General features: G+C 39.0%; 1 protein-coding gene across 1 annotated transcript in view; it reads left to right on the forward strand.

Moving 5' to 3' along the window:
* The window catches only part of cacna1ab (calcium channel, voltage-dependent, P/Q type, alpha 1A subunit, b), a 128,453-nt gene that overhangs the window by 16,288 nt on the left and 96,319 nt on the right, over positions 1–15,846 (forward strand). Inside the window, exon 2 of the mRNA XM_081357152.1 lies at positions 4,422–4,688. Coding sequence (XP_081213278.1) covers positions 4,422–4,688 — 267 coding nt within the window. The remainder of the gene's footprint in view (positions 1–4,421; positions 4,689–15,846) is intronic.

Consider the following 15,846-nt stretch of genomic DNA (forward strand, 5'->3'; position numbering starts at 1 on the left):
GAATCTATTGCACTCGCTAGCCCGGTTTAAATATAGTAGCCCCCCCCCTCCGTCTCCGCATACGCGCACTTTATTGCTCAGAGACTCATGGGTTCTTGGCATGTGGTGATTTTCTGTGCATCCTCATGTGCTCTACATGCTGTTTGACTTATTTCAATCATTTTAAAATGAAAATGCACCTGAAAAGTGATATAAAACAACATCAACATTACTAGTGGCACAGCATATAATTCCAACTCTATTGATTCATTTATCCATTACTTTTTTTGGTAGGAAGATAGGGCGAATGCCAAATTCTCCCAACCTAATTGTTTTATAACAATTAATTGTCTGCTTTCCTATTAGATCTGATGCTCACTGCTTGCTTGTGTGTGGATGGATGTAAGGGTTATCATGCTTCACGCTATGCTCAGTCAAAACACCATCTGGTAACCCTGTATATTCCTGAAGGGCCAGAGCTTAGAGAGCAGGTGGTTAGAGAGTTATATGTCTTACCATTATAAACAAACGCACTCATATTTGCATTCCCGACTTCCTTTTCCCATGTGTTCTGATACATTCTCTCGGCTTCTTGCTGTACTTGAGGCTAGATGGGCGCAGTGAGAGAGGAAGTGGAAGGATGGAACGAATAAGGAGAGGAGCGGGCCGGGGAGAGAGAGAGAGCAAAAAGCAAGCCAGAGGGAGAGAGAGAGAGAGAATGCGGGGGAGCACTGGGTGCTTCCTGCAGGGTTTCCGTGTGAACGCGGTCTGAATGACAATGGTGCACATCAGGGCCCCAGCACGACTCAGTCTCACGGCTCAGCCAGAAACACAGGAACGCATAGCATGCTGTTACATCTATTCTACACACAGGCATGCTGCACAGAATGCACACAAGATATATAAACATTGATTTAATTTTCTGCCTTATTTATTGCATTTGAACTGGTTCTGAATCAAATGTTAAAAATTGGACTGTACAACAACAAAGAGCTCAGAAATTAATTCTAAAATGTGTTGCTGAAGGCTAGCAGTGAATAGTCACCTATGTGCAGTGTGTGCTGCAATGGTGATTTCTCTCTCTGTCTCTCTCTCTCTCCCCTCTGTGCTGTGTGTTATAAAACCTTTTGTCAAATTGTCTCCCCAAGCGAATGCATTATGCCTTAATTAACCATGTCTCTCAACGCGGAGGCTCATCATCTTTGTTGCATTACACCAGGCGCTCCGGCAGATACGCTACAGACTGCGCATCCACGCCCCTTACCGACACTCACGCTCGCCCACTACCAGGACAACCACTCCACCTCCTCAGCGGGAATCCTCCCCTTTTATTGCATTATTATGGGCAGCTTGACTCGAAAGCTCCCGGAACAAGTGCGCTGACTAATCATGCTGTACCTGCACCGCTATATTTCTGATATAGAGTTTGTTCTTTGATTTCAGGACCACGGATAGCGCAGTTTCAGTGCAGGGGGATAGTGCAGTTTCAGCACCATGGACAGCGTCGATCTAGAGCGCCCGTTGATTTTACACTGCAAATATTACACATTCCTTCAAACAGAACATTTCCAAATTCAGTTCACAGCCCTTTAGTATGCCACCAGCTGTCTTCAGATGGAAATCGGACACGTTTTCTCAGCAAGTTTAGCTGGAGAGTAAACCCAGGGAATTAGCAACCAAAGGCATTTCAGAGGCTGGTGCCAGGTGGACAGATGGGCATGATATGAGCAGAGTGTTTTTAGGACACACACTCTCTCCTGAGTGTCTTTTCAGGCTGACAAACTGTCTGTTCAGAGAGAGAGCATCACATTGCAATGTTATATAAAAACGTGTTATTGGTTAACTGTACTGTAAGTTATCTGCCATATAGCCTACGCTAAAAAAATTGAAAATTATATTTAAAGGACATTGCATTTAATTTGACTAATTTTACAATGTAAAAAACAGTGGAACTTACCTCATAAAATTAGGGAAAATATTTAAATGTTTATAAGACACTGTATATTTTTGCAGTAAAAGAAAATGTTAAACTTATATATTTAAAATAACTAAAAAGTAAATCGCTTTATAGTTTATGGGCAAAGGGACATTCCCAGAATTCGGTTTAAACCATCAAACCATCTTTTTTTAAAAATTTTTTATTAAACTCTTCTTATTTATATTATTAGTTATATACGGTGCATGTCCGTTCAAACGTTTGGAGTCGGTAATATTGTTTTGAAAGACGTATCTTATGCTCACCAGGCCTGCATTTATTTAATAAAAAAATTCATGAAAAACAGTGATATTGTGAAATATTATTACAATTTAAAATAACTGTTTCTTTTCTTCGTTGAATATATTTTTAAAAAGTAATTTATTCCTGTGATGCCAAAGCTGAATTTTCAGCATCATTACTCCAGTCTTCAGTGTCACATGATCCTTCAGAAATCATTCTTATATGCTGATTTGGTGCTCAAGAGACATTTATTATCAATGTTGAAAACTGTTGTGCTGCTTAATATTTTTGTGGAAACTGTGATTCATTCATTCTTTTTTTTGTTTTTGTTTTTTATTTGATGAATAGAAAAAAAAAACTCATTGACCCCAAACGTTTTGAAAATAGTGTCCATTGGAGTGTTTTATGTTGCATTCATATTGTTTAGTTAATGTTTAATATTTTTGTGTAGTGTGTTTCCTGATGATGTTTTATGCTACTGTAACAAAATGTGGATTCCATTGTACCACCACTTCTATTATGTGTACATTTACATATTTTAATTGGTCAAAAAGATTTGTATATTAATATTATACACTTTAATGACCTACAAAAAATATAGTTACTAAAATGCTTCAGGTAATAGTTATAGTTTTAAGGTAATAATAGTTAGTTGAATAATAGTTTCAGGTAATTTTTGAACCGTAGATTTTTCAGTGTAGTGATTAATTATAGTAACATTTAATGTGGAATAAGGACACTGTAAAGTCCCCACAAATCCATACTTGGTCAACAAGTACACACTCCCTCTTCCGGAAAAGTGTATGACTCAGACACAATACGTATTGAGAGATATGAATCCATCCATCGCCTTTGGATAATGTCTCGTCTCACACGGTTTGCGAGAAGAAGCAAAATGGCACGCACTGTTCGGTTGAGTCTTGTCTTGGCCATAAGGAGGAGTGAGCTTGAGGATAAGCGAATCGCTACGGGGACGCGCGTCATGTGCTGCAAGGCTTGAGCACGAGCGTTAAATTGATCAGATGCTCTAAACCCGCCAGCTGATCTGAAGAGGATTGCGCTCGAGACCCCGCGTCTCCGTTTCATTTTCTCCGCCAAAAATAAAACTTTTAAATCCGAAATAATCGGTCGTCGTCCACTGAGGCGACAGAAAAACCCCGAGGCGGAGCATTTTAGGGGGGCTTCAGGCGATGGGTGCCTCTTGGTTCCTCTCGGTTACCACAGAAGATGCGAGCTCGAGCTTCAATCCACGCGCTCCGGCGCCTCTCCAAAACTGATTATGCTCGTTTCAACGACCACCGTCGGATTTTTCGCGTCTTGGATTTGTCTACGAGTCCTGGAGTATAGATGATAATTGTTTTTAGTGAAGAATTGAGGGAGAAACCGCAAGAGATCATCATTATATCTTGACATGGTGTTTTTTGTTTTCCCAGCGCGCGCTCACGCCCACCATATAGGACCGATATGGCTCTAAAAAAGCAGATAAACTTAAATGACTAAAATCAACAAATGTGACCGAGGTGTGGATTTTTTTGGGGAAGCCCCGTTGTCTGCATTTGCGAGTGTAATTCGAGAGTTTGGCGGAGGGGAGTCTGAATATTGCCATAGTATACCAAACATTGCGGATACCACAGAAATAAATTAATAATTAAAAGGTTTTCACCATTTTTCTATTCTATTTTCGTCTTGTGGATGTGGAAAAAAAAACAAGAATGCAACTCCTCAGAAAGACGTATTAGACCTAAAATAGTTGATGCTAATTTACATGTAATTTATTAACGCAATTATGCTAAAAGGATCTGTATGCACACCTTGCAAATGGCAAGACGACCCACACCGAGCTGTTGAGACGGGAAATACTTCTTAAAATGTGGATCCCACCCTCCTGAGGAAGATAATTCGTCGACATTTTATCTCTTTATGTTTGACTATTTGTTTGACTATTTGTTGAGCTGATTGCACCATTGAAAGGACATACTCCATCTATCCATCCATCAATCTCGTTATCCGAGTCCCTTTTTGGTGCTGACACGCTCTCACACACATTTCCCCAACCACTGATCTTGTTTGGTGCTTTATGATGGACATTTCTTAACCATGAAGATCAGATCTGAATGTCTGTGTGCTCTGTGCTGAGGCGGATGGGGTGTAATGTGGTGTTGTCACCCTGAGACTTCACCCCCTTCTCGGCTGCTTCGTAACGATTGGCGTTTGGTGTCTACAGAATGGCTCGGTTCGGAGACGAAGTGCCGGCCAGGTACGGCGGCGGGGGCTCCGGTCAGGGGGGACCCGGCCGCGGCGGCAGCAGGCAGGGCGGCCCGCCAGGGGCCCAGAGGATGTACAAGCAATCGATGGCCCAGAGAGCCCGGACCATGGCCCTCTACAACCCGATCCCGGTCCGACAGAACTGCCTGACGGTCAACCGCTCTCTGTTTCTCTTCAGTGAAGACAACATAATTCGAAAATACGCCAAAAAGATCACCGAATGGCCATATCCTTTACTAAACCCAGATACGAGGGCTCCTGGGAACAGGTACAGATTTGTAATATGTTATAGGTTAGTGATGGCTCCTTCACTGGCCCCTGCTTGATGCTGCCTCCATTTCTTCTAGACATCTCTATAATGTAAGTTAATTATTCATCCAAATCATTATAATTAAGCACAAAGGATGTAGTGATTAATATTCAAACGCTACTTTTTATACATTTAGTTATTTATCGTTGGTTGTAGAACATTTTGAGATGCTGAGCAACAGTCCCAGCACCAGATTTCTCTAGTTTTTTTTTTTTTATATATAATTCTTTTAAGTTGCCTACCATAGTATTACCCTTTGGTTTGGATTTTAGGACAAATACCATTTCTAATGCCATGGTATTTTTTAAAATACCTTAAAGTAGCATGCAAATAAGATAAATTCAGTATTGTGGTACATCAAAGCACCATGTTGTTTTTGGATGAGCCGTCACTGTTCAGCAAAGCTAATGTAGACATGTTTTTTCCCACTTAAAGTAGTCTATAAATATTCTTTATTATTCCTGTAATATTAAGGAGATTGTACCGCACTCTTTTACATTTTCTATAGAACATCTTAGAGAACACCCCAGTACTCTACCCAATAAAGAGGGAGGTGGTTGCCAGCGTGGGCTAGGCTGGCATTGTCCCCTCTGTGGAGCCAGGCCTGATGTGCATGTGTTTTCATATCCATGTGTAAGCATGTGTTAGGTGTGCAGGTCTGTGTTCAGAGGCCTGTGGCTGCGTGGGTGTGCGTGGTTTCCCGCTGGCTGGGATTGGTGGAGTGTGCAAGTGACTGTTTGAGTGCCTGTGTGAGTGTGGAGGGGGGCTGCTGATGTCAGCATATGAGCTTTAATGGAGCCTTGCAGTGTGGAGCGAAAAAACAAGGAGAGAGATGAAGTTACCTTTCAATACTGTGTGTGCACAGTTGAGTAAACCACATCAAGTAGTGGCTTAGTCAGAATTGAGCTGGTAGTCCTGATTACATGAAAACAGAGAGTAGCGAATTGTGAAAATGCGCATAAAAAACATAAGTAGTTTGAAGTCAGTAAGATTTTCCTCTGGTTTCACAGACAAGGCTTAAGCCTAGTTCTGGACAAAAATGCATGTTTGAGCTGTTTTAACTGAAAGCAACTTGCACTGACATATCTTAAAATATGTCAGTGCCATTGCTTTCTCTCAAGATGCACACCGGTAATGTTTTAACGTTTATAAAAGCTACTTAGATGTCTTAATTAAACTAAGGCCTAATCCTGGTGTAATCTAAGTCTGTCTGTGAAACCAGGCCATTGATTTTGAAGACAAAAAGTGATAGTTCACATAAAAATGAAAAATTTTTAAGTAGCCTGTATGACCTGGAACACAAAAGATTGGACCCCACTGACTTTCATTGTATGGACAAAAGACCTTGAGACTTCAAAATATCTTTTTTTGTTTCACGGAAGAACTCATAAATGTGTGGAACAACATGAGGTTGACTAAAAAATGACTGATTTTTTTATTATTTTTTTGTGACCTGTCCATTAAAGATTTAATGTATCTTGTATTCTTTACTGCTGCTTGTCATCTACCAAATTTATTACATTAAAAGGTTCTTGCAGAAGACTTTTTACAAGAGTATGATCCCTGAATTGGTAAAGTTCCCTTTCACATTGAACTTTTGGGACATCGACTAGGCCAACGCTATTCTTCTTCCCTGTGCATACACTTATCCGGAAAGACATGGATCAAGGCAATGCAATAGCAACTTTAAAGAGACTTTAATTGATCAGTTCTTCTATCATGATTGGCAGACTGCCATGAGTTGAGGTGTATGATAATTTCTCTAATATTAGCTGTACTGTTACAGAGAAGAGGTACTAATGCTAATGTATACTCCATCTCTTGGAGAGTCGTCGCATGTAACTTGCTGTTGAGTTTAAAAATCTCTGTAGAGTAGAGGTTATTCAAGAACTGGACAGGGCAGCTATTGTGATAACAGTCCTTCTCTGCCACCGTTTGGTTTTAATCTGCAGCAAAACTTTCTATTGGTCAGTTTCCTTAGCTCAGTATATTGGCTGGTTGCTTATAACTTCTTTTTCCATCCGAGTGCTAATAGTTTGGTAAAACAGTGCGATGGTTGAGGTGTTAGACTGTTTTAAAAATACTCTGTCGGAATGATGAGTTTATAAGGTCTTTGCTTGTATGAGTGCCAGTAAAAAAATTCCCTCTCTCATGCTCCTACGCCTCCCCTTTCCTTTTGCCATCTCTCTCTCTCTCTCTCTCTCTCTGATTCTCTCAGACCATCTGCTCATTCTCTCTGTTGTCTGTATGGTGGTGGTGCTTCCTGGGGTTCTGTTGGACTCACTGGGCATGAGCATGTGAGAGGAAACGGTAAAAGAATGGAAAGAGAGTGATCTGGGGAGGTACACTCATTTCTGTCCTTTTGGACGTGCGTGTGTGTGTGCATGTGTGATGCAAGTGAAACAGATTTGTAGCTATTTGACCAAAGATAGCATCATAGAGATCAAGCACATGGTGTTAATTTTTAGAGCAGGGCGGAAGTTTTTTTAAATGACAGTTAAAGATCAGTTTGATCAGTCATATCTCACCCCAGAATTAAAAGATAAATATAATAATGTAAAGAAAATTAAGCTATTATGTTAGGATTTTTAAAGTTATTGTTTTTGCATATTTACATTTGAGTGACAGTTAAGCACATTTCCTATCAAGTTATCCTTTTCCTAAATTCAAAGAAAACGTATTCTTTATTCTTACTCTACTGTAATGCTGAAAAAATACTGATTTAATTTACTGAATTACGTACAGTAGATACACTTAATTTACTTATGGTAGTGTCTTTAAAATAAGATTAATGAAAAATATAATTTTACTACATTTTAAAATGTAATACAATAAAAATTACTAAATTGAGAAAGTAAGAATATCACTATTAAGAATATTGAGAATGGGAAAGTGTCCTGGACCGGGTAACACACCCATTAAGGTTCTTTATAGTAAAGTTTGCTCAGTAAACCTTAAAGGAGAACTTTTTTTTAAAATTTGGAGTGCTGTGAGTGGATAACTTTGAGAAATAACAGGTCATGTGAGTGATTCCTTCAGAGTGAACACGGTGAATCTGACTGAAGTAGATGTGAAAGATATGAATAAAAATTATGTTATTTCAGCCAGCGCACATACCTGTATTTACATCCTGTTTTCGGTCGAAGTCCATAGTAATGTCCACTCACATGACCTGTGCACTTGTAATGACACATCAAGGATGTTAAGAGGCTAAAAGCAGGTTTAAAACTTGCCCCATTGAAGTCAACAGGGTGCAAATTTTAAAAAGAGGATAACACGGTGTAGGCAACACCGATTTTTGTCATTGTTTTCTGTATTGACAGCACTCCAAATTTACAAAAAAAATGAGCTCAATGTTAAAATTGACCGGAGTTCTCCTTTAAGCAAAACGTCCCATGTTAAGAACCATTTTGGAGGAAAAGGTGGTGGGAAAAAAAATCTTAGTACAAAAATAATAACATTTTCTTTGCAAATTTCATGCAAATTGTTCTTTTTCACATTTTCTTTATGCAAAATATATTTTATTTTAATAAAAAAAAAATGTTATTAATATTTTGAATAATATTTTTTTAAATATATTTTTTCATGTGAGTTTTGTGTTACATTTTTATACATTTTTTGTGCTATCTTAATTTTTATTATTTTTTGTTTAATTTATTTTTGTTTCAGTTTTTAGGTTTAAAGTGTCCTATTATGCTTTTCTTTTTTTTCTTTTTTTTTTTACATTTTCAACTTTCTTTGAAGAAGGTCTGCAAATTTACAAATCACAAAGTTCACTCGAATGGGAGTTATGCTCTATATCAGTAAGCACCGTTTCTGAACTCCCTGAAACGCCTTGATTGTAGTCAACAATTTTATTCCGGGAACATAAATGTCACAATATCCCTCATTTAAATAATTCCCGCCCAAGTTATACACATAAAAAGGGACGAGGCCTGGTTGAGCTGCATTAGTAGTGTACTAAAACTCGCGGTTATGGTAAGGGGCGTGACCAATCACAACACACCAATCAAGCTGACCAATCAGAGCACATTGCGCTTTTCGGAAGGTGGAGCTGAGACAGGAATTAAACAGGGGTTTTCCGAAACCAACTATAGTCACAAGTTCCTTTGTTATCAACACAATTCAACTGAACTTGCAACCCTAGTTGGCCAACGGTGCTTTTGAGAAACGCACCCCAGAGCGTTACTGACAGACTGGTAAGAGAGGTGCTGCAACAATGTAAATATGTGAAAAATAATTTTTGAACACTCAAGCATTAAAAACAAAATAAAGACTTTGTAAAAGGGCATAATAGGTCCCCTTAAATAAAAAAAAATAACCCTGAATATGACCGAGACATGTTTTGTTTTTTTCTTGCTTCAATTACCTTATGTTAGGATGGCATGGTCAATGGCATGGTAAGCCCTTGCATTAATGGATTGCACAGTGATGTGTAATAACAGAAGAACAGGGGTTTGTAAATGTTTCGGCTGGTTTCACACTTTGGCCTCGTGTCTAAGCTGAATGGAGATTGTGCATCAGCAGTAACACACAGTGGAGGGATCATTGCTGGGTGAGTGGAGACTTGGTAGGGCGGCACAGCCTGTGGCATCAAACACACAAGCACACGCACATGAACTAAGGCAGCTAAAACAGTGACACCTGTTCTGTAGGATCAATCTCCTCAGGAGACCAAAGGAAAAAGGAACCGGGCCAGGACTCAGCACCAGCCTATGGCATCACACACACACACCATGTGGGACATTCACGCTTCAGTGTGCAATCGTAGAGACACACAAGAAATGGATACATGCTCACACTCGCACACCCACACACACATACCAGATACCAGACACTAAATCCATTGCTTTTCTCTGGCTAGAAAACACAATCTGGCTCTCCGCTGCAGTGCAGACTAGAAGGGATACAACATAGTTTGAGCAGAAGAAGCATCTAATGGTCTGTGTGTGTGTATGTGCATCTGAGTGTTACTCAAAGAGTAAGGAAAACGTCACAATGCACTTCACAATAACCATGTTTATTGTGTAACCCTCTTAGACACACAGACACACTCTCCCACACATATTCATATTGAAATGCTCTTTTTTGCTTCCCAGTTGGACATTTCCTTCCTTATTGCCATAACCTTTAGGTACCCTCTGCTGGTAAAAGGTCTTTTTTATGAATACCAAATAATGTTTTTTTTATTAATATTATTAATTTTGTTGTCCTGCTGATGCATTTGCCCTTCTATTTGGAGGAAGAAAGTCCAAGAAAGCTTTGAGATCATAACCTTTTTGCAGCTCCCATAATGCTTTGCTAAACCACATTTAGATGCTTGGCTGGACCCAGGTTGCAGTTGATTGGATCTCAGTAGATTTGAGACTGTGATTTGATAAAGAGTTTAATTGTTCTCTAGAGATGCTTGATATGCAAGTACCATATTTTTAGCGATGATTTGTAATTTATAATTTGATATTGGGTATGTATGGCAAGCTTTTTGTCATGAAGTGCCATTTTTAAGTTTACGAGTGCCACTGTGCCACAACCCAAATTCCTAATGGCTAACATAGAAATTGTACAGAACCTTAAATATTCTAAAGCAATTTTTCATAAAATTTGTTTTCAATTTGTCAAAATCCTTTTTACAATCAAGTTTGTTTTCTTGTTTAAATTAGACTTTGAAAAACAGGTTTCCAATGGGCCTATTTTTGCATTTTTACTGATTGGATAGCTATCCGTTTTGTTAAAATTGCTCCATTTACACTTGGCAACATAAATGTGTCTCTGCAAAACCAATATAAATCTAATCTTCAATTCCTGCACTATAAGCAAATAAAACAGATTTAAACAGTTATATTAAATTGTAACATTTCACAATATGTCTGTGTTTTTGATCAGCTTTTCTGAGCATAAGAAAATTCTTTCAAAAACATAAACATCTTACCAACCCCAATCTTTTGAGCAAACGGTATTGCATAGAGGTTTCAACAGCATATCTGCTTTTAAACCTCCCAGGGTGCCTTGACACATACAGTAGACTTAAATTGCATCGCTTTAAAGTATTTTTGTTTGTTTCTTCTCAGTAATGGACAAAAAAAAAGTCTAAATTCTTTTCCGTGGTAATTGACAGATTGTCATAGTTGATAAAGCTTAAGTTGCTTTGAACATGGAACATTCCTTTCTTGTATGTGTGTGTGTATCAGTGGGCACAGATCACCCTCATCGTTCAGAGAGATTCAAGAGTTCTTTCCATTGTCTGGCATGATGTGTTGGACGTGAGCCATTGGCTGTTGTCCAAAGTAGCTGTATGGCCTTAGTGTCACTGCTGTCACTGTAAGGAAAGTCTCACCTTATGAGCTCCCATGTTCCCTCTTTAGTTTACTGTGTCTTATGGTTAAAGACACAGTTCGGATTTTATCGACGGCTTTAAAGTGATAGTTCTCAAAAAACTGAAAGTGCTGTCAACATTTACTCACCCTCATGTTGTTATAAACCTGTTGACATTCTTTCTTTTGTGGAACACAAAAATATGCTTTTTTCATAACAGGAACCGAAGGTATTATGCTCCAAAAAGGGCAAAAAACTATTCCATACAAGTCATCTATACTGTATCACTGCTGTAACAGCATGATGTGCAATATTTGAATTGAAATGAACATGAATGTGGAATGTGAATGTAGTTTTTTCGTGGAATATTGCAGTATTTATTATAAATGATTTATTCGTTCACATCATTATTTTTTTTAATTCACTTGCTCTCGTAATCTTTAACCAAAATAACTTCCCCTTCCTCTTGTAATGACTTATCTTCTCTTTTCTGATGATGTGTTTACCGGCAAGTGGGCAAGCAGCCTGTCACTCACATGAGATCACAGCAAAAGCAAACCACAACGACTAATCAATTCCTAACGGACAAAATCAAGTCCCACCCTACATTTTTTCTTGTTTGAGAAGCTGTTTTACTCGCATATACGTGACATTAGGATACGTGTCCACCAAAGCGCTTTTTCACACGGCTGGCGTATTTTTCCAATTGTTTCCAATGGGAGCGCTGTGTTAATAAAACGGCAGGACCGTAACGCCACTTATTTCACGCTGAATCGCTGAGCGATCAATGTTTTTTTTACCGGTTGTTGAGAGTTGAATTTTTTTTTACTTTGGGTAAAACGCAGCGCTCATCACTGTCAGCTGTCCAATCACAGTAGAGGAGGGGCGGGACAAAAACCACATCGACCAACCGTCACATTCTGCTTTTACAATGTCAACAGATGACAACAACAAGCATAATAAAGGAACAAAATAATTTAAAACAAGAGCCAGAGCAAATACTTTACACTGTATCAACATTTTATATAGAAACAACACAGAAACAAACTATCTGTGTCTAAGCGTCTCAACTGAAAAAAAAAAACGCTACGCTGCCAAAATGCTATCAAGTGCCCACAGCTAGGCCTTTTCAGCAGAGCGCCTGGTGGACGAGCGGCCTTAGGTTTCGTTTCATGCCGACTAACAACATGGATTCATGGATCATATGGCTTCATAAGACTTGGAATATTAATTGGCGGAATTTTGTGTGAGGGTGAATAAGTTTGCCATGTAGACTGTGCTCATGTTCAAGTTAGCCTTGCAAATTCACCACACTGACCAACAGAAAGCTGCTTGGTTTGAAAGTGCTTCATGCATCTCTACGCAATGGACAAGGGAAAATGGAGACTTTTTCAGCTGATGTGGTCAGCTAATGTGACCACACCTTTACTGACCCTAATCTTCTGAACAGTACTGTACGTTTTAGGGAAAAGGAATGTATTTTGCAGTTGAAACATCATCAGGACTTAGACCCAATGTGATCTCAGCCCCTGCATCCCAATTTACATACTATCCACCCTAAATATAGTATTCAAGAATCTTGAATACAGTTTGGGGCGGATATTATGCGAATTGGGATGCAAAGAGTGTAGCATATGATAAGTCTTCACAGCCTGATGCCAAAAAGCAATGACAAATAGCTAGTTCATGTATTTTAGGTAGACAGGGATGTTGTGAGCCCAGTTGCTTGATAAGATCAGTAAAGTGAAAGAGAGAGATATAGAAAGGAAAACTGAGCAGATGCTGCTGGTTTGTTCTTTTGTTTATTTAACAGCCTCTTCTGTGCTTTTCTGTTCTATCAACATGATATTTATTGGCCTTTCAACCAGGCACCATGTTTGCAGCAAGTTTGCTCATGTTACAGGCTTATGTGTGTTTTGTACCCATGCCCCTTTTCCATGTGACTTAAAAGTGCCTTTGCCTCAGGTATCCCACATTCTCTTTGGACTGTTTCTGGCCCTGGTTTTATATATCGGTGGCGTTTCTCTGCCCACTGGGCATGAGCAGTCCTGTTAAATATCACAGTGTGTGCTGTGAAGCATTTCCTGATTCTTTGTCATGTACGCTTTTGGCTCCTCTCCTCTTCTCTTCTTAATAATCTTCTCATTATAAAACCATGCGACTGTAAGAACATCTCAGTACGTGGCAGAAAACAAACCCTCCGCCACCTCCGATGGCTGAATGAGACTGGAGGTACTGTGATATTTTGCCCCCGTTCTTGGTCAGGAGCCATGTTTTCATCTGTGTCCTGAATCGATCAAATAGATATCCAGCCTAATTGTTATTTTGCCATTAAAACACTGCATTAATGAGAGGATACTAATAGGAGTGCTTATGCAAGGGAGGGTAATGATAATAATTATTCTGATGACAGTGTGATTTGGCATTACAGGGGCTGCTTAAGGAGAAACTGAGAGAGCAGGGGAAAAGGGATTGGCAAGGGTGAGGAGGGAAAGAAAAATGAGTATAGGTGGAGGAAGAGACTGTGTGTGTATTCAAATCAGTTTACATTAATATAGAGCCGATCATCCATTTATTCTATCCATTCTGTACTATCTATCATTCCATCTGTCATCATTTGTTCTATCATTCATTCTATGTATCATTTTATCACTGTATCATTCCATTCCAACATTTTATGCTATTCATCATTGTATTATTTTATCATTCTATCTCTCGTTCTACTGTTCCAATTCTTTGTTATATCATTCTATCTGTCATTCTAGCTATCATTTGTTCTATTGATCGTTCTTTCATTTTGTCTGTATGTCTGGCCGTCTGTCTGTCTGTATCTAATATGTTTATCTGTCATCCTTGCTCACATCCTTCTCCTCTCATTCTCAGAGTATTCTCTATTCCTCAAAAGTACAAATGTCGTGTGTGTGTCACTCCAGCAAAAATAATTCCATCCAGAATCCTCACAATTAGGAATTTTGTGTGAGGGTGAAAAAGTTTGCCATGTAGATTGTGCTCATGTTCAAGTTAGTCTTGCAAATTCACCGCACTGACCAACAGAAAGCTGCTTGGTTTGAAAGTGCTTCATACATCTCTACGCAATGGACAAGGGAAAATGGAGACTTTTTCAGCTGATGTGGTCAGCTAATGTGACCACACCTTTACTGATCCTAATCTTCTGAACAGTACTGTACGTTTTAAGGAAAAGGAATGTATTTTGAAGTTGAAACATTATCAGGACTTAAATTACTGTAAATTTGCTGCTCAAACAGAGCCAATTAATAAGTCCCCCAAGTGGTTGCTCTATTGTAGCTCAGGTATGGGTTATAACAGAAAAGTTAAAATTGTAAACACATGAGACCTATGTCTACATAAAGTAAAAGTATAAGTTACTAATTAAATTAATTACTTAGCTCAGAAACTTTGATCTTAGAAGTATTTGGTATGAAATGTTTGAGTTTTTGATTGTAGACCTGTAGACATCATTGCAGATCTGAGCATGGTTTGAGATACTATCAGAGAATTTCTTGTCAAACTAAAGGAGACTCTCAAGAAAAATTTGAGAAGCAGAAGACTTTGCTTTCCATTTTATCTTGGTGTTCTCTAGGAGAGCGATTTTGAGATATTAAAGAGATCTCAGTTGTGATTTTCCTTTCCTGCAGATACTGTAGTCATCCATTTATTTTCAGGTTTGACCAAGTTGGTGTGTTCTGACAGAGCTAACATGTGATTTGGTGCGACAGCCTCCTCTCATAGATCAAACAGCTCTGAAATAAAAGTGTGCACTAGTGAGAAGTCACAGCTAAGTGTGTGCTAGTGAGAAGTCCTCTTGCCCTCATAAAATACACACACATTATGCAATCTAAGCATTGAATGACAATGAATGAGAAACTGTACAGATATGCAGTAATATTTTACGGTATCAAATATTGGTACAGATCAGTGTTAGTATATTATATATGATTATATTTGTATTACTGTAAGGGTTAACAGTCTCCTTATTAGACATGAATTAGGATGCATGCTAGTAGTTTGTAGTCAGATACACACACACCGCAAGTCTGATGTAAAGATCACCATGGTCTGATGATTGCTATTGATTCTGACTTTATATAGCTGTTTTTGGTTACCATGGTAACTCGTGGGTCTACCCCTGCAGTAGCACACAAAGCCAACACATATGCGCACAGACGAAGATGGAAGGAACTATCTAGGGGATGCAAGCACACTCAAGGCAGTATACAATACCTTTTAAAGATGGGGGCGAAGAAGGGGAAGTGTGTTAGAGACAGAGAGAGAGAGGCATCAGCTTTCCATGTATCCTTCAGGGAGCAATGTGTATGATACATGCAAGTTGATTGCATGTACATGTGGTGTTTGACTGAGAGGTGAGAGGTCGCAATCCACTGTCATCTTAACAATAAAGGGGATGGGTGGTGATAGCCAGTGTTTAAGATGGTAACAGAAAGATTGCAGGTTTAGTCCTCAGTAGGAGCGGCCCATGAACTGCACAGTTAAACCACCCGTCTCTGCCTTTGTGTAGGGTGTTTGACCCCAGCTTAATGGAGGAGAAGTGACCCTGCAATTAGTGAACTACAAGTGGAGATGGTTTGGATAAAAGTCATCAGCTAAATGCACGGCAGAAACTCATTTTCCTAATCAGTATTTGTCTGGTTTTCCATTTAAAATATCTAAGCATCCTTAACGTGAGATAAATATACTTGAAAAGGAAAATGTGAAGTTTGAGCAACTTGAGAAGCCTAAATCT

Source organism: Scardinius erythrophthalmus, assembly GCF_964197995.2.
Source record: "Scardinius erythrophthalmus genome assembly, chromosome: 25".
NCBI classification, from domain to species: domain Eukaryota; kingdom Metazoa; phylum Chordata; class Actinopteri; order Cypriniformes; family Leuciscidae; genus Scardinius; species Scardinius erythrophthalmus.